The 23,995-nt window shown below is 45.1% G+C and overlaps 1 protein-coding gene across 12 annotated transcripts in view; it reads right to left on the reverse strand.

The window, feature by feature from the left end:
- Positions 1-2,687: 2,687 nt before the first annotated feature.
- Positions 2,688-23,995, reverse strand: part of LOC106569141 (adhesion G protein-coupled receptor L2) — a 128,895-nt gene continuing 107,587 nt past the window's right edge. For 4 of the 12 annotated variants that reach the window (XM_045694181.1, XM_014140159.2, XM_014140160.2 and 1 more), the window contains 6 exons: positions 18,220-18,311; positions 15,534-15,702; positions 14,886-15,014; positions 14,034-14,133; positions 11,820-11,948; positions 2,688-4,786 (listed from right to left, as the gene is read on the reverse strand). In XM_045694181.1, coding sequence (XP_045550137.1) covers positions 3,864-4,786; positions 11,820-11,948; positions 14,034-14,133; positions 14,886-15,014; positions 15,534-15,702; positions 18,220-18,311 — 1,542 coding nt within the window. In that variant the 3' untranslated portion in view covers positions 2,688-3,863. Of the gene's footprint in view, positions 4,787-5,387; positions 5,442-11,819; positions 11,949-14,033; positions 14,134-14,869; positions 15,015-15,533; positions 15,703-18,219; positions 18,312-23,995 lie in introns of those variants that run through there. The other 8 variants (XM_014140165.2, XM_045694183.1, XM_045694182.1 and 5 more) reach the window with 5 other exon arrangements.

Genomic DNA, 23,995 nt, shown 5'->3' on the forward strand with positions numbered 1-23,995 from the left:
AGCCCCAATACAATCCAATACCCCCAATACAATACCTCCAATCCAATAGCCCCAATCCAATCCAATACCCCCAATACAATACCTCCAATCCAATAGCCCCAATCCAATCCAATACCCCCAATCCAATCCAATAGCCCCAATCCAATCCAATCCAATAGCCCCAATACAATACCACCAATACAATCCAATGCCCCCAATCCAATCCCCAATACAATCCAATACCCCCAATAAATACCCCCAATACAATCCAATACCCCCAGTACATATGCAAGTTGTATAAATGCAAAATGCCGTGGCATAGTGGCAGCGTGGTGGCAGGGTGGGAATGATGCACAGCCACATTCAGATGCTCTTTATCTTTCTGCTGCAGAGTGAAATGTAGAGGAATGAAAGCTGTGCATTTACAGGGGCCCTGAGGAAATATAATACTCCTGCTTTGTGCATGTACTAATGTAATTATGCATAGTTCCCGCTTTGGCTAAAGATTGCTATCCCCCACTAACATAAACATTTGTCTGCAAGAACACCTTTTCATTCTAATATGACCGTTTTATCTGTGTGTCCCCCCCCCCCCCCCCCAGTAAAACCAGGGTGAAATGGTAAAATCAGATCTTTTTTTAACACATTTAGGATGCACATGCAGATGCATACACACACACCACATTTTTGAATACAGAGTCTGTGATCTGAGTTTCAAAGAAACATCTTGTTTGATGTATTTGGAAGATGGACATGAAATAATGTACCCGCTGGTGATTTGGACAACATCAAACAGAAACAAATGAAAACACTGTAATGTCCGCTTGGACTCTGGCTTATTGTACCTTCATTTGCGACGGGGCCCTGTGGACACAGCTACAGGATTGTCTGATTATAGATTAAAGATGGATTGATTAGTCAAGTTCTTTCATCTCTCCCAAACTTCGACAACTTCTCATTTGCTACACGAATAGTGTCATCATTGATATGCTGTATCATAGTCTAACCCAAAGTAATGCCCAGTTGGAAAGCTTGATGGCTAGGAAGGTGAATGGTGACATTGAGGGTGCGTGTTCTTTTATCAATGGCATGTGACTGTGTTCCAATAGGGAATGGAGCTGCTCCTAACCCCTCCCCCTCCTCAGAGTATATTACAGTATTATCCCGCCTCCCACTCACCATGGGGAAAGAACAATCACCAGTATATTGGACGGTATTACAATGCACTTCTTCTGAAGATGACAAGGCAAGAAAGCTAATATAACAGACAGATTACTTAGCGATAATGAACCAATATATATGCATCATGCAAAAAAAAAAAAAAAAAGTCTTGGGAGAGAAGGGAGGCCCGTATTTTTCATTCATCATTATTTTTGCCTGAGCTACGAACACAAATTGACACCGTCACATCTTGTACCCTGTCATGTTGTTACTGGTGTTAGAAAGGGGGATTTGATTGTGTGCCACTGATTTAATTGTTTACGATAAAGCTACCTCTTAAAGGGATACTTCAGGATTTTGGCAATGAAGCCCTTTATCTACTTCCCCAGAGTCAGATGAACTTATGGATACAATTTCTATGTCACTGTACATAGTATGAAGGAAGTTAGAAGCAGTTTCGCAAGCCAACTAGTTAGCATTAGTACAATGACTGAACGTCTATGGGTATCTGCTAGCATGTTAGCAGATACCCATAGACATTCAGTCATTGCTCTAACGGTAGTTAGCAATTGCGCTAGTAAGCAACTTCAAACAGCACGCAGAGAAATAAAAATGGTATCCATGAGTTCATCTGACTCTGGGGAAGTAGATAAAGGGCCTCATTGCCAAAATCCTGAAGTATCCCTTTAAGAGGTAGCTTTATCGTAAACAATTAAATCAGTGGCACACAATCAAATCCCCCTTTCTAACACCAGTAACAACATGACAGGGTACAAGATGTGACGGTGTCAATTTTGTGTCAGAATCCTCTATCAATGTGTTCGTAGCTCAGGCAAAAATAATGATGAATGAAAAATACGGGCCTCCCTTCTCTCCCAAGACTTTAGGGGTTGTTTTTTTGCGAAATCCTGAAGTATCCTTTTAAGACAAGACAAGGTCCACTCCTTTCCAAATTAACTGCGAGTCTGAGAGAGCCTGCTTGTACTGTATGCATGGTCCTGGTCCCTGGTCATCAGCTTTGCATTTCATCTGATTTTCATTACATTTGAAGTGAATGCGAAGCCAAGTTTCCAAATAATATAACAGACCGGTTCAGTGTCTCCCGGCCGGGGCCTGTTGGATCTGGATAGCTCTGTGTAAACGGAGAGGCTGACATTCAAACACCGCGGCAGGGAGCCATGGTGGACTTAGCAGCTCTGCTCCTCTCTGCCCTGCCTTGGCCACGGCCCCCGCTCCTCCCCCTCTCTCACTCCAACGTCTGACAGAGAATTGGCATCTCACATGGTCTAATGAAGTGTATGTCACAGTTAAATGCAGAACTGAGCAGACGTACATTGTCTACTAAGAACAGCTGGGTGGTCAGATTGAAGCAGGACCTACGGGCTGGAAGACCTTACTAGGAAATAATATTTGAATGAAAGTTATTGAGCAGGATCAATCAGATAACTCTCCCTTTGCCATTTCTTTCCATGACTACAGGTCTAAACAGAAGCTTAGCTCTCATCTTGCTCCATGTCTGGACATGAAAGTAAAGGAACAGTCAGCCATTGCAAACAAGAAAAAATCTCACATTTATTTGATATCAAACAAGAGTTGAATTTTTATATCAGCTGACAATGGGCTCTTACAAAATAAATGAACTTAATCTAAAGCGTGCTGAAAGTCGCACTACCCAACCATTTTTATTTTTCAAATTTTCAATAATTCTGTTAATAAATTAATGTCAAAGGCTGAAATATGTTCGTAATATGCTTGAAATATCGCATTGACACAAATGTTTTTATTTTCTTTCAAGTAAAATAAATTACACAATGATCCAATTCCCTCCAAATCTGTGCATGGCATGGTGTTAACAACAAATATTACTGCCAAAACGCTTAATTCATGAAAGCAAAAAGCACTTCACAAGCAGAGATGTGAGTATTGTTTCTTATGAGATTTTCAAAAAAGTATATATATTTTATGTTCAAACATACTACAATGAGTCAAGTGAGAGGAAAAAAGACATTTGCACCGTTTGAGCAACCTGTTTTGAGGACAATCTCCTCAACATTGAAAGGTTGTATTATTGGTTGCCACAACATTTGTATTCTTTTTCTTTTTTTACACTGTGGTACAGCAAAATATATTTTATTTAGCTGTTACTCTGACAACAGTTAAATGTGCAATAGAGAAAATATAATGCCTGAGTCTGAATTAGTGGTTCTTCATTTGACATTCCTCAATGTGGAGTGAAATGACTCTAGGTTCTGGAGTGGAATGACTCAACAGATCCTCATTCTGGAAACCCCTCCAGGAAAACTTCACCAGTGTTCCTAAAGTTCTAAACCTGGAGTTTGAAACCATATTTTTTTTCTTTTTCAATATAATACAAATGCAAGCTGGACAGGGATGGCGCCAGACAGACTACTCTCTGACACTTGGAGTGGTCTGTGCATTTCCTTCTCTGTAGTCCCACAGCAGAGCGGAGCAGTTCAAGTCCAAAGGACATTTGTATGTGACTGAGTGTATGTGTGAATAAGTCATCCATCTCCTGCCTACCACCCACAAACATTTCACTTCCTGCTCTGACGGGTCATTGGGAGTGCAGAGGAGGACCAGGAGGAGGACCGGTGAGGGCTGGCAATAGTCTTGACATCAACCAAAGCCCACACACTATCATATGTTCAAACCTGTGCAAAAACACCAGAGAGGTGCTTCCTCTCCTTCCTCCATCCACCTGCTCAGAGGCTGGTAATGAGCTGCATCTGTCCATCCTGGGGGCCCTCTCCCTCAGGTTCACAGTCCTCAGCGCTGGGGGGCACAATGCACCCATCGCTGGTGCCCCGGTGTATGTGATAGTAAGACAGGGGCTGGGGCCCATCGACCAGCTCAGGCATGCTCTTATGGTACAGGTCCTCCCCCTCACTCCTGGGGGAAGGGGACAGGTCGTCGGCTTCATCGGGGGGGTAGGGTGAGGCCGAGGGGGAGTCTCTCAGGTTGGGCATGCTGGTGTACAGGGAGTCCCTGTTATTGTTGGGTGACTGGGAGTCCCTGTCCTCCATCGCCCCCACTGTCTTTGAGCCGTGGCCCCCAGGCCCCTCCACAGCCCTCCTGGGGGCCTTGTGGGCACTGTAGAGCAGGGAGTGAGTCCTCTGGGGCAGGAGGGGGGCCTCTAACGCCTCCTTGTGGTGGGGGTGCAGCAGCAACTCCAGGGTAGGGTGACCTCCTCCAATTACCCCGACTATACTACCTCTCTGGGGGGACGAAGCCTCAGCATGGTCCGCCACTATGGCATCATCCTCGCTGCCGCTTCCACCCCCACAATCCCTATCCCTGTCCCCAGTCACCCTGGTCTGGGCAGGGGCCCGGTCCCTGTCCCTCTCCCTGCTATCCCGGTGGGGGTTGTGGCCCTTAGGGGGCCCGCGGGGCCTCAGGTTGTTGTGAACCAGCTCAGAGATTATCATCTTCTCGAAGGCAGCGTCGTCCAGGCTGAGGCCCCCCAGGTCCCCTGGGCCGCAGACCACACCCCCGACCACACCCCCACCCACAACATCCTCATAGTCATCGTCATGGTCACGCAGGGAGTAGCAGTTGTTAAAGTTTCCGTTGAGGGGGAGGGTGTCCATGGCACTGATGTCCCTGCTGTGGGTCAGAGAGTGCTGCCCTGCAACGAGAGGTACGACACCTGGATTAGATATCACTGATCACTATTTATAAATCAATATTAAATTACAAATCAATACAATACAGTTTGATACTGCTCAGGACACTTCACTGTTAAGTGTTTGCAATAGTTGCTAACTCGATTTTTATGTTTAAATTTTCATATTTATACATAATATACAGTTCAAGAGGTTCAAATTTGAAATCATTTTCTATCATGTCTGTTCCCATTTGGCATCATCATGTCTGACATTATCATAGCCAATTCTGAAGTTATCCTGAACAATATTTGACAAATGACAAAGGAAAAAGAAGGAAACATTACACATCCAGCAACAACACACTGATAATGTAGCTAGCCAGGTAGCAACAACATAGCAAGATCAACATATCATAGCACAGGTTATGAGAGAAAAAAATACTGTGGGGGAGGTGGAGGTAGAAAAGAGACAATGAATAAAACATTCATTCCAGCCTTTAAAAAAAGAAAGAAGGAGTAATGTGGAACACAGACGCAGGGCCACCTTGTTCACCCACTGGGGCCACACAAGCACAGCTCCCCCCCCCCCCAACCACGACACAGGCACGGTGCAATGACTCACTTTGCCACCACTCACATCAAGTGTGTCTGCTCAGGCTATCTGGCCTAAGAACTGCTGATATGCAACAAAAAAAGTAAAACATATGCTTTTTATTGCGGCATAAAAAACAAGAAAATCACTGAAATAAGACAAAAGAGGAAGGAGGCCTGGATTCAGTCGGTCCCGCTCAGATTTGGGTCCCCCTAAAAAGTTAACCATTTAACTCGAATTTACAGATTCATCTGAAAAGAAATTGAAACATTTGAGAAAGCTCTAGAGAAATAATCCTGAGAACAACTGAATCCAGGACTTGGCAGGTGGAAGGGTTTCAGCAGCAAGCAATCACAGCCTCTTTACAGTCTAAAATGGCAAGTACACTATCATATCATTACTCTCTCTCTCTCTGCTTAGAATGTGATTGAGGGATGATTTGATTTAACAGGTTTCTATCTATCTACTTCTCCCAGATGGGAAGGAAATACTTTGTACACAATAGATCACATTGATAACCTCTTGTGAAGCTCAAAGATTGGCTAGAAGAATGTCGGCAGAAGATGAAGAAGATGGGGAATAGGAGGATCAGTCTAAATGAGTAAGGGAAGAGGATGAAAAAAAGAGCCGTATTTTGGCAGTTACTGACTGCCTCGCTTCAAGCTCCGCGAAAGGGGGGAGATTGAAGTTTTAGATTTCAGTTAAATGATTCTGAATAGACCTGACTGTGAGATGGAGGAATAAAATTGGAGCTGGGCTGTGACACACACTGCCGTGGAGATAAGGACCGTCTCTTTCTCTCTTTGGTAGGGAGAAAAGAGTGTAAAAACAGACATCAAAGATTTTTTTTAAAGAGTGAAAGGAGGGAACAGGGAGGGAGGGATGGGGGAGGAGTATGAGGGCAAAGAAAGGGGGTTAGAAAAAAAGACAGAAATAGCGTGAAAACAGCCCCACTGCAGGATTTGCATTTGTTTATGCATGGTCAGTCATTTTAACACAGACAGATATTGTCTACAGGGAGGGGGGTAAGTGATGTGAACAGAATTTAACTGGACACCGCCGGAGCCAGACATCTGCATTCTGGGAAAGATTCCAACGGAGATTCGCCCAAGACGTTCTCTTTACCGTTACTGCATCAAATTAACATCTGCACTGTATTACCTTTGTATTAATACACTTCATAGAAGCCATGTTGATCCTTCAGGATGGGGAGGATCATCTATAACGACTACAGCAGAAGACATTAGAAATAAGCTAACATTTTCAACTTGAGCCTCTTCAATACTTTACACTTTTTATTTTTTATTTCACCTTTATTTAACCAGGTAGGCCAGTTGAGAACAAGTTCTCATTTACAACTGCAACCTGGCCAAGATAAAGCAAAGCAGTGCGACAAAAAAAAACAACACAGAGTTACACATGGGATAAACAAACGTACAGTCAATAACACAATAGAAAAATCTGTAGACAGTGTGTGCAAATGAAGTAAGGAGGTAAGGCAATACATAGGCCATAGTGGCGAAGTAATTACAATGTAGCAATTAACACTGGCGCGATAGATGTGCAGATGAGGATGTGCAAGTAGAAATGCTGGTGGAAATGCTGGTGTGCAAAAGAGCAGAAAAACTTTCACCCAAATCCAGACAGCTGATGTTCTGATAGAGCTGCAAAATCTGGACCTCTACAGATCAGCTGGTCTAGACAATCTGGACCCTCTCTTCCTAAAATGATCTGCCGCCATTGTTGCAACCCCTATTACTAGTCTTTTCAACCTCTCTTTCGTATCGTCTGAGATTCTTAAAGATTGGAAAACGGCTGCGGTCATCCCCCTCTTCAAAGGGGGAGACACTCTAGACCCAAACTGTTACAGACCTATATCCATCCTGCCCTGCCTTTCTAAAGTCTTCGAAAGCCAAGTGAACAAACAGATCACCAACCATTTCGAATCCCACCGTACCTTCTACGCTATGCAATCTGGATTCCGAGCTGGTCACAGGTGCACCTCAGCCATGCTCAAGGTCCTAAACGATATCATAACAGCCATCAATAAAAGACAGTACTGTGCAGCCGTCTTCATCGACCTGGCCAAGGCTTTCGACTCGGTCAATCACCGCATTCTTATCGGCAGACTCAACAGCCTTGGTTTCTCAAATAACTGCCTTGCCTGGTTCACTAACTACGTCTCACTAACTAGAGTTCAGTGTGTCAAATCGTTGTCCGGACCTCTGGCAGTCTATGGGGGTGCCACAGGGTTCAATTCTCGGGCCGACTCTTTTCTCTGTATATATCAATGATGTCACTCTTGCTGCTGGTGATTCTCTGATCCACCTCTATACAGACAACACCATTCTGTATACATCTGGCCCTTCTTTGGACACTAACGTGTTAACTAACCTCCAAACTAGCTTCAATGCCATACAACACTCCTTCCGTGGCCTCCAACTGCTCTTAAATGCTAGTAAAATGAAATGCATGCTCTTCAACCGATTGCCGCCCGTCTAGCATCACTACTCTGGACGGTTCTGACTTACAATATGTGGACAACTATAAAAACCTAGGTGTCTGGCTAGACTGTAAACTCTCCTTCCAGACTCATATTAAGCATCTCCAATCCAAAATTACATCTAGAATCGGCTTCCAATTTCGCAACAAAGCCTTCTTCACTCATGCTGCCAAACATACCCTCGTAAAACTGACCATCCTACCGATCCTTGACTTCGGCGATGTCACCAAAGCCCCATATACTACCCACCACTGCGACATGTATGCCCTCTTTGGCTGGCCCTTGCTACATATTCGTTGCCAAACCCACTGGCTCCAGATCATCTATAAGTCTTTGCTAGGTAAAGCTCCGCCTTATCTCAGCTCACTGGTCACCATAGCAACACCCACCCGTAGCATGCGCTCCAGCAGGTATATTTCACTGGACATCCTCAAAGCCAACACCTACTTTAGCCGCCTTTCCTTCCAGTTCTCTGCTGCCAATGACTGGAACGAATTGCAAAAATCACTGAAGTTGGAGACTTATATTTCCCTCTCTAACTCTAAGCATCAGCTGGTCAGAGCAGCTTACCGATCGCTGGGTGATTCATCATTATATACCTAAGCCTGGGAATTGCCAGGGATTTCACGATACGATATTATCACGATACGATATGTATTGCGATTCTCACGATTCTATATGTATTGGGATTTGATACTTCGATTTTATTGCGAATCGATATTCCAAACATATTACTCCCCATATGTCTGCTGCAGAGGGACAAGACAGAGCCATGAGAAAACACGTTCTGATCAGTTCTGCTGCAGGTACAGCCAAGTAGCACAAAAATAATACTGCGATATTGTCAAAATGATACGATGCAATGTATCGTCAAAAATAATATCCTGATATGTAACTGTATACATTCCCCCCTCCCCCCATATAACACTACTTAACATCTGTCTGTTAGGAAGTTACACCCAAACCAGTCAACATCTATTTAGGTAAATTCCTAAGTATTTCATGTCTTTCAAATGTTTGTCATTAATAATGTTTGAGTGCTTTCATTTTCTTTAACTGTGAGTCATTAATAAAAGTATCTGTAGTGTTTGAGGATGCAGGTATGTGGACTATCTCCCTTATGATTGGCTGTGTCTTTCATGTATTTCCATGATTCATCTGCCTGTAGAGAGGACTGGCTGATGATGTGCTTTGGCAGGTCATGGGATGATCACACTGACGCGTACAATAACCTGTTAATTAGACTCCGTCACTGTTCATTTATTACCACCGCTCAACTAGAATAAGTTATCTTATACTGTAATTACCTATGATGACTGTGCATTTTAATGTCTCAAAAGCATTGTTTGCTTGCACGTGGCGTGGGGGTATTTGTAGATTCTAGATACATTTGTGGTGTTTTGATTATGGTCATTGGTACATTGATGGTAATGAAATAGCAACTATATCATGAAAAGTCTGATTTCTGTGACAATCTGTTCATGTTATGTTCCGAACTCTTTCCAACCTCCAGAAAAAAAGGCAGATGATTTGCCTTAAGTGTTCTCAGTGTGAAGCGAGCGAAATTGGAGACCTGCCAAATCCGAGCGAACAACTACAGTTTCTGTATGTTCTCCTGTATCCTTCTCTTCCCTTCTTCCCCCCTTCCCTCCCTCCACACATTCATCCTGGCGCTGCTTCCTTTCCTTCCATCCTCTCCTCTTTCATCATCAAATGCCTCTGCATATCTGAGGGGTATAATTCTGCCTGCATTGCGTCTTGTACTCCTGTGTTTTTTATTCCTTTATTCTGCTTCCTCCTTTAGTCTGATAGAGAGCGAATCTGGTTCACGCTACACAGACACTGACAAAATTAAAATCAAACTGGGATCCGGGTTTGTAGTCAAGACATTTTTTTTAATAATGCCATTGAACCTGCTGTAAATGTAGCATCAACAGGTGTAGGAGGAGAATGGTAAATAATAAGATATAATATACACTGCTCAAAAAAATAAAGGGAACACTTAAACAACACAATGTAACTCCAAGTCAATCACACTTCTGTGAAATCAAACTGTCCACTTAGGAAGCAACACTGATTGACAATAAATTTCACATGCTGTTGTGCAAATGGAATAGACAACAGGTGGAAATTATAGGCAATTAGCAAGAAACCCCCAATAAAGGAGTGGTTCTGCAGGTGGGGACCACAGACCACTTCTCAGTTCCTATGCTTCCTGGCTGATGTTTTGGTCACTTTTGAATGCTGGCGGTGCTTTCACTCTAGTGGTAGCATGAGACGGAGTCTACAACCCACACAAGTGGCTCAGGTAGTGCAGCTCATCCAGGATGGCACATCAATGCGAGCTATGGCAAGAAGGTTTGCTGTGTCTGTCAGCGTAGTGTCCAGAGCATGGAGGCGCTACCAGGAGACAGGCCAGTACATCAGGAGATGTGGAGGAGGCCGTAGGAGGGCAACAACCCAGCAGCAGGACCGCTACCTCCGCCTTTGTGCAAGGAGGAGCAGGAGAAGCACTGCCAGAGCCCTGCAAAATGACCTCCAGCAGGCCACAAATGTGCATGTGTCTGCTCAAACGGTCAGAAACAGACTCCATGAGGGTGGTATGAGGGCCCGACGTCCACAGGTGGGGGGTTGTGCTTACAGCCCAACACCGTGCAGGACGTTTGGCAGTTGCCAGAGAACACCAAGATTGGCAAATTCGCCACTGGGGCCCTGTGCTCTTCACAGATGAAAGCAGGTTCACACTGAGCACGTGACAGACGTGACAGAGTCTGAAGACGCCGTGGAGAACGTTCTGCTGCCTGCAACATCCTCCAGCATGACCGGTTTGGCGGTGGGTCAGTCATGGTGTGGGGTGGCATTTCTTTGGGGGGCCGCACAGCCCTCCATGTGCTCGCCAGAGGTAGCCTGACTGCCATTAGGTACCGAGATGAGATCCTCAGACCCCTTGTGAGACCATATGCTGGTGCGGTTGGCCCTGGGTTCCTCCTAATGCAAGACAATGCTAGACCTCATGTGGCTGGAGTGTGTCAGCAGTTCCTGCAAGAGGAAGGCATTGATGCTATGGACTGGCCCGCCCGTTCCCCAGACCTGAATCCAATTGAGCACATCTGGGACATTATGTCTCGCTCCATCCACCAACGCCACATTGCACCACAGACTGTCCAGGAGTTGGCGAATGCTTTAGTCCAGGTCTGGGAGGAGATCCCTCAGGAGACCATCCGCCACCTCATCAGGAGCATGCCCAGGCGTTGTAGGGAGGTCATACAGGCACATGGAGGCCACACACACTACTGAGCCTCATTTCGACTTGTTTTAAGGACATTACATCAAAGTTGGATCAGCCTGTAGTGTGGTTTTACACTTTAATTTTGAGTGTGACTCCAAATCCAGACCTCCATGGGTTGATAAATTGGATTTCCATTGATTCTTTTTGTGTGATTTTGTTGTCAGCACATTCAACTATGTAAAGAAAAAAGTATTTAATAAGATTATTTCTTTCATTCAAATGTAGGATGTGTTGTTTAAGTGTTCCCTTTATTTTTTTTGAGCAGTATATAAACTGAATAAATGCATCTGATTTCCAATAAATGACTGTTGGAGTAGTCTTGATAAGAGAGCACTGACCTTTCTCAACCGCATCTGGTTGGGTGTTACAAAGCACAGCGTGTATACTAGATAACAATGAAATAAAGATCTGCGGTAATGAGAGGAGAGGAAGGGCAACCCCACAATCGACAGCAAGACTTCTCAACACATGCTGTGTAGGGGCCACAACCCCACAAACAACTGCTATTACAATTAGTTTCAAACACACACTAAAACAAAACAAAGTGTGTCCACAAGGCACCCTATTCCCTATATTGAGTCAAACTTATCAAGGTAGGGAATATGGTTCCATTTCAGACACAGAGAAAGAAAGATCAACATAGGGAGAAAGGTTAGAGGTCACCATGCACCTGGTGGGTGAAATGCCGGAGGGGAGGGGGCGTTGCACACCACCGTCTCAGCCAGCAGGTTGTTATAGGGGTTGTTAGGGTCGTGGGCTCGGAGCAGAGGGTTAGTTAGGAGGTAGTTGCCAGTCATTCCTGTAAGAAGGAAGGAAAGAGTGAGGGAGGGAGGAAAGAAAGACGAGGCAGGATAGTGAGAAAGAGAGGAGAAAAAGGGAGAGAGGGTATGTTAAGAGGTAGTTGTCAGTCAACCCTGTAAGAACGGTGGGAGAGAAAGGGGGACAGAGTGAGAGAGTGAGACTGTGTGAGAGTGAGAGAGGGAGACTGTGTGAGAGTGAGAGACTGTGTGAGAGTGAGAGAGGGAGACTGTGTGAGAGTGAGAGAGGGAGACTGTGTGAGAGAGGGAGACTGTGTGAGAGAGGGAGACTGTGTGAGAGAGGGAGACTGTGTGAGAGAGGGAGACTGTGTGAGAGAGGGAGGCAGAGTGAGAGCAGGAGAGAGGATGTGAGTGAGGGAGTAGAAACAGAAGTATCTGATTATATTTTATTATATTAAAAAGACAAGGCAGGAGAGTAAATAAGGGAAGAGGAGAGGCCAGAGGAAAAAGTACCATCAGTATAGGGGTTGCAGCAGTGTGCTTCTTCAGTAAATACAACAGGCTGAGTAGTTGGGTAGTTGATGTTTAAATCGTGTCTAAACATCGTATTCTCCAGATTTCATTTCACAGAACAGCAAGCAATATTGTCCGCAACAAGTAAGTCGCTATAAACAAAGCCACATTCTGTACCACCAGAAGCAAACATGTACTAACCACATTGTCAAGTACTTTCTCTGTTAAACAAATATTTGACTAATAAATAAATACTACTGTAGGGATTACATTCTAAAGTGGGAGTCAAAATACTCAGTATGATTACAGTAACGAGGCCATCTGCACTCGGAAGATCTTTACTACTGAATAGTCTGTTCCAGGTGCCTAGGAATCAAAATAAGTATACTGGAATAGATTATTTTCTGGTCACCATTATGTTTTTATAAACATATTTATTTTGCATTCAAGCCTCAGTTTTGGATTATTCCTTCTTCTGTTTATTTTTAACAGTGTGCGGGACTCCATCTCTTCTGGTATGATTACAGTAGCCATGTAAAACAAGTCATTGTAAGCAGCCACTTTACAGTCTGGAGTCAGTGGACCGTATAGACTATACAATCAAACTGATCAGGAGGGGACTGCACACCGGTATCTACTGACATCACTGTGCTTCCACATAATGGAAGTGTACGTAATGCATCTATAAGTATCATGTATAATAGCAATGTCCAGTCATTGAAAACAATATCTCATTTCTTATCAGTGGTGAGTAAGAGAGCTTAATGCTGACACTGATAAGGGGGATAGAAGTTCAAATCTATTTCACAGTGCAAGTCTGAGCTGTATCATGTTAAACCTCTGTGACCTCTCCCTCACTCTCTTCCTCTGTCTCTCTTTCCCCCCTCTCTCTCTACCTCTCCTCTTTCTTATTCTCTCTGTCAGTCTCTCTCCATCTCCCCCTCTGTCTGTCTGTCTTGCTCTCTCAAGTCTCTCTCTCTCTCGCTCGCTCATTCTCTCGCTCGCTCATTCTCTCGCTCGCTCATTCTCTCGCTCGCTCATTCTCTCGCTCGCTCATTCTCTCCGTCTCATGGCTGAAAATCATCAGGAGACCAGGCCAGGGTGAGGATGAGTCAGTGCACAGCCAGCAAAGCCCCTGCAGCCAGCCAGTCAGGGTCGCCCAGAGTTGAACACACACACGACACCAGCTTCTCATCACTACCACTTGAAGCCAGACTAAGTAGCTATGTAACACTTCTCTCATCCAACAAGTAGCAGCTGTGCAGATCGACCACCAAAAGACACATTGACGTGAACTTTGAGTCGTCGTAAAACATTTCTTTAGCGTGTATTTGTTTACTTGCTGCTGAATAACATGTATTTCATTTGTTGTTTATGGGTTTTTCTGTAATAAGGACAGACACTAGCAATATTGAGTAAACATTTATCATTTTACCAAAAAGCTGCCTCCTTGAATGAAGAGCATCATCATTGACTTGTTAAATAAAAGGTTAAATACATAAAAATAAAATCAGCATCTGCCATATTTATTCAGGCACTTGTTGTCTATTCAAGGGCCCCTAACAGAGAGAACATAACATGTGTAGATAGAGATAGAGGGGCCAGAGTCTTACCCTGGTGGTTGAGGGTGGAGGTGCTGTTGATGTCTCCGGAGATGAAGGAGGATTCTGACTGCTTCCTCACTGTGTCGTTCCACATCCTCCTGATACGACTCTGGAGGAGGTAAACAACAACACACATATTAGAATAACCTTAAACACTGATGTCACTTCCCTTTACATGCTATCATGCAACAGAAAAAGACCACAAGAAAAATGCTCTGTGAAGGCAGCAAGCAAACACAATGGATTACAAGAACTACCTCCAAAACAAAATGGATGCATGCGAAATGACACCCTATTCCCTATATAGTGCACTACTTTTGACCAGGGCCCATAGGACTCTGGTCAAAAGTAGTACACAAAATAGCGAATAGGGTGCCATTTCGGACGCAACTTCAATTTCCAAAGCCGGTATCCTTCCCTGTTCTCTCTACATGCTAGCATGCAGCAGGAGAACAAGGCGTAGGCTCTCCCTTTCACCCTCAGTGGAAAGAGAGAAGGCAGTTTCACACAAGAGGATCAGAACGACCACCTTTAACTCAATACCGACTCTTCCTTCTATGTGTTAGCTTGCAACAGGAGAGAAAGACCACAACTGGCCTTTCCCTCCTATGCCGCAAAACCATTTCTCTCTGGGAAAATACAGTTACTGAAGTGTACAACAGTACTGCTCTCAATAAAAAAAGAAAGGGTTGAGAGAAGGTATATTCAAGTGTTCATGCTGGTCCTTGGCGTGCTAGCATGCAACAGGAGAAAGACTAGAAAAAGAAACCTCGTTTCCCTCTCCAAAGAAAGAAAGGATAGAAAAAAAGGTAGATATAATCCAACTTCCAGCTGCTGTACCGTACCTAGTATGTACTGTACCTGTGTGGCGGAGGAGTAGCGTGCGGTGGATCGAGACGTGGCTGTCTTGGCCGAGCTGTGGGACCCTTCAGAAGGCAGACCTCCGCAGCACTGGGACTGACGGAAGCATTTGCTGTACTCTTTACGGACCTGCAGCGGGCACAAGATCAGGGCAGAGCGACAGAGACACAGTGAGCTCAGAGACACCACAACAGTGACAGTCTACTCCAGAGAGAGATAGAGAGAGGAAGGCTTTCCTACAAAGCCACAAAATTCATATCTTTATCAAATGCCACCAAGCCAACAGCAGCAGTTCAAATGGCGTGTCTCTGGAGATAGGGCTATCGCGTCCGCCATGATGACACATTCAAATCTCATACATTTCAGGGGGGAAAATATGACATAGAAGCGTTGCTAATATCAGAGATACTCTTAAATGTCAAGAGACGGCAGACATTGAAATGAAAAGCATATATTTTGCCTTGGACTTAAGTACACATCGATACATTCAGTCATCTTATTTCTTTGGGAAACTAGTCATTAAAAAGGTTATTTCCCACTTCTGGTGAGGAAAGCTTGTCTTATATTCAAACATGGACGTACAAAATACAGTGCTTATTAGAGTCTGCAGCATTATCTTTATATAGGCCATATGTATTAAATCCTTACCTTTTTCTGGAGGAGGCAGTGGAAGATAAAGATGAACATCCCTTGCAGAGTGTTGAAGATGGTGAAGAGGTACGCCATGACAACGGAGGACTCGTTGAGGAAGAACAGACCAAAGGACCAGGTCAGACCCAGGAGAAAGAGCAGGGCGAAAGCTCCAAGCACCCAGGATCTGAAACACACAAACAATATTGATCACAATCATTAATAATAACGGAAGCAACTGCCTTGATTTCATCTTTCATTCATTTGAAGTTGCTCTCTGTTTGGTTCCTAAGGATTTGTTCTGTGGGGAGAGAAGGAGGCCATGTTAGTATTCCTCCTTCTGGACATGTTTATACACTGAGCAAAAATAGAAACGCAGCATGCAACAATTCCAAACATTTTACTGAGTTACAGTTCACATCAGGAAATCAGTCAATTTAAATGAATAAACTAGGCCCTAACCTATGGATTTCACATGACTGGGAATACAGATATGCATCTGTTGGTCACAGATAACTTTTTTTTTAAAGTAGGGGCGTGGATCAGAAAACCGACCACTATTTGCTTTATGCAGCTCGACATCTCTTTCGCATAGAGTTCTTCAGGTTGTTGATTGTGGCCTGTGGAATGTTGTCCCACTCCTCTTCAATGGCTGTGCGAAGTTGCTGTATATTGGTGGGAACTGGAACAGGCTGTAGTACACGTTGATCCAGAGCATCCCAAACATGCTCAATGGTTGACATGTCTGGTGAGTATGCAGGCCTTGGAAGAACTGGGAAATTGTCAGCTTCCAGGAATTGTGTACAGATCCTTGCGACACGGGCCGTGAATTATCATGGTGAAACATGAGGTGATGGCGGTGGATGAATGGCATGACCATGGGCCTCAGGATCTTGTCACAGTATCTCTGTGCATTCAAATTGCCATCGATAAAATGCAATTGTGTTCGTTGTCTGTAGCTTATACCTGCCCATACCATAACTCCACCATGGGGCACTCTGTTCACAACATTGACATCAGCAAACCGCTCGACAACACGTCGCTATACACGTGGTCGGCGGTTGTGAGGCCGGTTGGATGTACAGCCGAATTCTCTAAAACGATGTTGGAGGCGGCTTCTGGTAGAGAAATTAAGATTCTCTGGCAACAGCTCTGGTGGACATTCCTGCAGTCAGCATGCCAATTGCACGATCCCTCAAAAGTTGAGACGTCTGTAGAATTGTGTTGTGTGACAAAACTGCACATTTTCGAGTTGGCTTTTATTGTCCCCAGCACAAGGTGCACCTGTTTAATGATCATGCTGTTTAATCAGCTTCTTAATATTCCACACCTGTCAGGAGGATGGATTATCTTGGCAAAGGAGAAATGCTCACTAACAGGGATGTAAACAAATTTGTGCACAACATTTTAGAGAAATAATATTTTTGTGCATATGGAACAATTCGGGGATCTTTTATTTCAGCTCATGAAACCAACACTTTACATGTTGCGTTTATATATTTTTTTCAGTGTAATTAGAGTACAAGCCATAAATGTTGATACGTAGATTTGGAATGAACCGAGATCCTCTGACACATTCTAACTATGTTTCCCTGTTTCTTCTCAGGGTTGGTTGGCTAAACAGAAACAGCAAACACAGCATGTTTCTCACATGAGGTTCCAGGAAAGCCCAAAGAGAATCAGATAGCCAACGGTAAGTTCCAATGGAGACGGCTGGCAAAGGGAGCCATCGATATACAGCAGAAAAGGACTGAGCTACCATGGAAGAGAGAAAAAGAGAGAAAAGGAGACTAGTGAAAACCAGACACCACGTCTTTGACTTTCAGAGAGACAAAAGACAATACAAACCCGAAATAGAGAGAGATGCTACAGATTAGTTGCGCTTTTGTGTCACTGTGTACATTGTTCATTATTTGATGGTATTTTGGGCGTGGGTATGCTGGCTCTTTATGCTTTTCAAAACTCAACTGACTTATTATTTCAAAGTCTTGTGGAAAGTTACAAAATCTAACTTTGTAGGAGTAAATAATTGGTCGATTAGAGGTGGACTCCAATTAATGACAGTTTAATGAGTTTTGCATCCTTTGAATGATTTGTTTGAATGAGCCTGCTATCTTTGAAAGCAGACCCTCTTTAAACTACATTCTTAACCAGGACAGCTTGATAGAGGTCAATTCAACGATTTCTCTGCTATTAAAAGCTTAGACTTTTCTTTTATCCAATTCCCTGGAATAACTGGCTGTTTGAATAAAGATGTGGGTACAACGCCAGCGCAGTTCCTCCACCCCACCCGTAAATCTAAGAGCTACATGTTTAAGCCAGTGTTCCAGGGGAACCTGTAATCGACCACGGGAGCAACTGATACAAGAGTTCAGGGATGCAGTTATGAAGAAATGAAAGAGGCAATGTAACACCCGCATAGCGCAAACACTGCCCTCATAAACACTAGCCCCCAGAAAAGAACACCTGAGGATAAAAATCAAATCTGAAAGGAAAATATCTGTCCACTCCAGTTATGGGTTATTGAGATGTAATTCTAAGGTCAAATACACCAAATAAACCATTCAATACCACACAAGAAAGGCCATGGCTGGGAACAGGACAGCAGCATCACACTGGTTTCTCACTTTAAACGGAGCTGACACAAAACCAGTAGTATCAGCCTTCACATCATCTCCAGAGTGACCTCAGAACCCCCTCTCACCTGATACCGCCCAGTCGGGTCGAGTCGGGTTTCATAGAAGTGGAGTGCTTCACCATCTTGTACATGGTCACCACCAGGAAGATGAGATTGAGCTGTCAAAACAGAGGCACAGCAAGGTTAACACACCAGACTGGAGCACGGAATTCATTTCCTGGTATGAGCAGCAATGCACGTCGCCTACATTTCATGGTAACTTAGACCAGACCAGGGTGGTTCGTACACAAATAGGCAAATACATTTAACAAGCAGCGTGTTGTCTACGTGTTTAGTGACTCACTGAGATCATATAATAATAACACAACATTATTATGTTATACCAAGAGGGATATGAAACTTTCAATCTTTAAAACAGACTCCCAAAAGTGAGAATATAGAGGTTGTAGCTAAGCGTTGGTCTCCAGCTCCACTAACACTGGCTATGATAAAGTGCCTCGAATGCCCCTTCCCACTCCTATGGCTGACGTAACGCACAACACCTCAGGCCAAGCAGACTGGTGCCAAACACGTGTTATTACTCATCACAGCATGGGAATGTTCATCTAATACAGCCTAAACAGAACAGAGAACGAGAGAGAGACCAGAACACCATATTTTAGAAACAAAGGTCTGGAGCCAGGAAAAACAGCTCCATATTCTAAGCTATACATTCAGAAAGGTTTCCATGACTTCAGGATGTTTGTCTGTAAGCACAGATAGGCTCACCGCCACCAGGGGAAGGGAGGGGATATGGGACATTAAAACCTCACTGAAAACAATTGTTCAGTAAATATTCTATATATTTAGCATTGTCAGTTATTACAACATTCTCTATGAAAGGAAATAAATGACAAAAACTGCCTGGGTGGGAAGGAACACAAAGCAATTCTGATCTAGCAGAGATACTGTCCCAAGATGATCAAATACAATACACTTGTGGGCTGAATTTTATGAAAGCTGTTCAGTATATAATCTCACTCTAAAACATGAATACACCAGACCAATATAGAGCCGTAGCTATATACATCCTTTTCAAATAGAAACCAATAACGTGGGGTGAAAGAGGGAGAGGGCAGAGACAGAGAGAGGGAGAGACAGAGAGGGAGAGACAGAGAGAGGGAGAGACAGAGAGAGGGAGAGTCAGAGAGAGGGCAGAGTCAGAGAGAGACAGAGACAGAGAGAGGGCAGAGTCAGAGAGGGAGAGACAGAGAGAGGGAGAGACAGAGAGGGAGAGACAGAGAGAGGGAGAGACAGAGAGGGAGAGACAGAGAGAGGGAGAGACAGAGAGGGAGAGACAGAGAGAGGGCAGAGTCAGAGAGAGGGAGAGTCAGCGAGAGACAGAGACAGAGAGAGGGCAGAGTCAGAGAGAGGGCAGAGTCAGAGAGAGGGAGAGACAGAGAGGGAGAGACAGAGAGGGAGAGACAGAGAGGGAGAGACAGAGAGAGGGCAGAGTCAGAGAGAGGGAGAGTCAGCGAGAGGGAGAGACAGAGAGAGGTAGAGACAGAGAGAGGGATAGAGGTAGAGACAGAGAGAGGGAGAGGTAGAGACAGAGAGAGGGATAGAGGTAGAGACAGAGAGAGGGATAGAGGAAGCGACAGAGAGAGGGATAGAGGAAGCGACAGAGAGAGGGATAGAGGAAGCGACAGAGAGAGGGATAGAGGTAGAGACAGAGAGAGGGATAGAGGTAGAGACAGTGAGAGGGATAGAGGTAGAGACAGAGAGAGGGAGAGGTAGAGACAGAGAGAGGGATAGAGGTAGAGACAGAGAGAGGGATAGAGGTAGAGACAGAGAGAGGGATAGAGGTAGAGACAGTGAGAGGGATAGAGGTAGAGACAGAGAGAGGGATAGAGGTAGAGACAGAGAGAGGGATAGAGGTAGAGACAGAGAGAGGGATAGAGGTAGAGACAGTGAGAGGGATAGAGGTAGAGACAGAGAGAGGGATAGAGGTAGAGACAGAGAGAGGGATAGAGGTAGAGACAGAGAGAGGGATAGAGGTAGAGACAGAGAGAGGGATAGAGGTAGAGACAGAGAGAGGGATAGAGGTAGAGACAGAGAGAGGGATAGAGGTAGAGACAGAGAGAGGGATAGAGGTAGAGACAGAGAGAGGGATAGAGGTAGAGACAGAGAGAGGGAGAGGTAGAGACAGAGAGAGGGATAGAGGTAGAGACAGAGAGAGGGATAGAGGAAGCGACAGAGAGAGGGATAGAGGAAGCGACAGAGAGAGGGATAGAGGTAGAGACAGAGAGAGGGATAGAGGTAGAGACAGAGAGAGGGATAGAGGTAGAGACAGAGAGAGGGATAGAGGTAGAGACAGAGAGAGGGATAGAGGGAGAGACAGAGAGAGGGATAGAGGGAGAGACAGAGAGAGGGATAGAGGGAGAGACAGAGAGAGGGATAGAGGGAGAGACAGAGAGAGGGATAGAGGAAGCGACAGAGAGAGGGATAGAGGTAGAGACAGAGAGGGATAGAGGAAGCGACAGAGAGAGGGATAGAGGGAGAGAGAGAGAGGGATAGAGGAAGCGACAGAGAGAGGGATAGAGGTAGAGACAGAGAGAGGGATAGAGGAAGCGACAGAGAGAGGGATAGAGGTAGAGACAGAGAGAGGGATAGAGGTAGAGACAGAGAGAGGGATAGAGGAAGCGACAGAGAGAGGGATAGAGGTAGAGACAGAGAGAGGGATAGAGGAAGCGACAGAGAGAGGGATAGAGGTAGAGACAGAGAGAGGGATAGAGGAAGCGACAGAGAGAGGGATGGAGGGAGAGACAGAGAGAGGGATAGAGGGAGAGACAGAGAGAGGGATGGAGGGAGAGACAGAGAGAGGGATAGAGGAAGCGACAGAGAGAGGGATAGAGGGAGAGACAGAGAGAGGGATAGAGGAAGCGACAGAGAGAGGGATAGAGGTAGAGACAGAGAGAGGGATTGAGGAAGCGACAGAGAGAGGGATAGAGGAAGCGACAGAGAGAGGGATAGAGGTAGCGACAGAGAGAGGGATAGAGGTAGCGACAGAGAGAGGGATAGAGGTAGCGACAGAGAGAGGGATAGAGGTAGAGACAGTGAGAGGGATAGAGGGAGAGACAGAGAGAGGGATAGAGGGAGAGACAGAGAGAGGGATAGAGGGAGAGACAGAGAGAGGGATAGAGGAAGCGACAGAGAGAGGGATAGAGGTAGAGACAGAGAGGGATAGAGGAAGCGACAGAGAGAGGGATAGAGGGAGAGACAGAGAGAGGGATAGAGGTAGAGACAGAGAGAGGGATAGAGGAAGCGACAGAGGGATAGAGGGAGAGACAGAGAGAGGGATTGAGGAAGCGACAGAGGGATAGAGGGAGAGACAGAGAGAGGGATAGAAGAAAAGACAGAAGGGATTTTAGATCAAAGTGATGTTTTGTCTCCTAGCCACCAAGGCCGATTTAGGTCTGCATGAGTCTAGTGGTTGGAGATGCATTTAACACAGCCGCCAGTGATGACACAGATCTGATGAGACAGGCAGTCAGGCAGAGAAGCAGGCAGAGGCAGCTTAGGGCTGGCACAACTACCGTATAACCGTGTAACCGACTTATGGATGAAGAGCGTAATGAAAATAATAACTGTCATAATCGTTTAAAAAATATATTTTTTTTACATGGCATTTTTTGTAATGTCAGTTGAGTTGAATCAACAAATCACAGCACACATTTTAGCATATCATTTACTAGCTGCCAGTCCACTCATTAATCCATCATTGACTTGAAAGGGGAAGCCCATTCTATTCATTCTATTTCTATGGCAGCAAATGCAATCAGGAGCAGAGAGCAGAAAATATGCGTAATTTTTTTCAATAAATGGTTATTGAGGTCACCACGGTCATTTGGCTGGCCAATTACCGTCAAATAAAGTTCCATGACCGTCACAGCCCTAAGGCAGGCAGACAGAGAGGCAGGCAGGCAGACAGAGAGGCAGGCAGGCAGACAGAGAGGCAGGCAGGCAGACAGAGAGGCAGGCAGGCAGACAGAGGCAGGCAGGCAGACAGAGGCAGGCAGGCAGACAGAGAGGCAGGCAGGCAGACAGAGAGGCAGGCAGGCAGGCAGACAGAGAGGCAGGCAGGCAGGCAGGCAGACAGAGAGGCAGGCAGGCAGGCAGACAGACAGAGAGGCAGGCAGGCAGGCAGACAGAGAGGTAGGCAGGCAGGCAGACAGAGAGGTAGGCAGGCAGGCAGACAGAGAGGAAGGCAGGCAGGCAGACAGAGAGGAAGGCAGGCAGGCAGACAGAGAGGTAGGCAGGCAGGCAGACAGAGAGGTAGGCAGGCAGGCAGGCAGACAGAGAGGTAGGCAGGCAGGCAGACAGAGAGGCAGGCAGGCAGGCAGGCAGACAGAGGCAGGCAGGCAAACAGACAGAGAGGCAGGCAGGCAGACAGAGAGGCAGGCAGGCAGACAGAGAGGTAGGCAGGCAGACAGAGAGGTAGGCAGGCAGACAGAGAGGTAGGCAGGCAGACAGAGAGGCAGGCAGGCACTGAACTGCACGTCCTTGCTTCTCCCCGCACCCCACCCTCTACAGACTCTCTGCTCTGCACTACCAACTAGCTCTGTACTACCCATTACCTCCTCACAAAACACACCACCAAAACCACAACACCCTTTGCCTTATGTATCTATGCACAGTATGTGCGTGTGTATGTGTTGTATAAACACAGTATGTACACATGTTTTCTGTGCGAATAATACAATAGTGCGGTACCAGTCAAAAGTTTGGACACACCTACTGATTCCAGGGTTTTTCTTTATTTTCACCATTTACTACATTGTAGAATAATAGTGAAGCCATCAAAACAATGAAATAACACATATGGAATTATGTAGTAACCAAAAAAGTGTTAAACAAATCAGAATATATTTTATATTTGAGATTCTTCAAAGCAGCTTTGCACACTCTTGGCGTTCTCTCAAACAGCTTCAGGATGTAGTTACCTGGAATGCATTTCAATTAACAGGTGTGCCTTGTTAAAAGTTAATTAGTGGAATTTATTTCCTTCTTAATGTGTTTGAGCCAATTAGTTGTGTTGTGACAAGGTAGGGGTGGTATACAGAAGCTAGCCCTATTTAGTAAAAGACCAAGTCCATATTATGGCAAGAACAGCTTAAATATGCAAAGAGAAGCGACAGCACATCATTACTTTAAGACATGAAGGTCAGTCAATCTGGAAAATGTCAAGAACTTTCTTCAAGTGCAGTCGCAAAAACCATCAAGCGCTATGATGAAACTGGCTCTTATGAGGACCGCCACAGGAAAGGAAGACCCAGAGTTACCTCTGCTGCAGAGGATAAGTTCATTAGAGTTACCAGCCTCAGAAATTGCAGCCCAAATAAATGCTTCACAGAGTTCAAGTAACAGACACATCTCAACATCAACTGTTCATAGGAGACTGCGTGAATCAGGAATTCAAGGTCGAATTGCTGCAAAGAAACCACTACTAAAGGACGCCAATAAGAAGAAGAGACTTGCTTGGGCCAAGAAACACCAGCAATGGACATTAGACTGGTGGAAATCTGTAGTTTGGTCTGATGAGTCCAAATTTGAGATTTTTGGTTCCAACCGCCGTGTCTTTGTGAGATGCAAAGTAGGTGAACGGATGATCTCTGCATGTGTGGTTCCCACCATGAAGCATGGAGGAGGAGGTGTGATGGAGTGGGGGTGCTTTGCTGGTGACACTGTCAGTGATTTATTTAGAATTCAAGGCACACTTAACCAGCATGGCTACCACAGATTCCGCAGCAATACACCATCATATCTGGTTTGCTCTTAGTGGGACTATAATTTGTTTTTCTAC

Source organism: Salmo salar, chromosome ssa14 (assembly GCF_905237065.1).
Source record: "Salmo salar chromosome ssa14, Ssal_v3.1, whole genome shotgun sequence".
Taxonomy (NCBI): domain Eukaryota; kingdom Metazoa; phylum Chordata; class Actinopteri; order Salmoniformes; family Salmonidae; genus Salmo; species Salmo salar.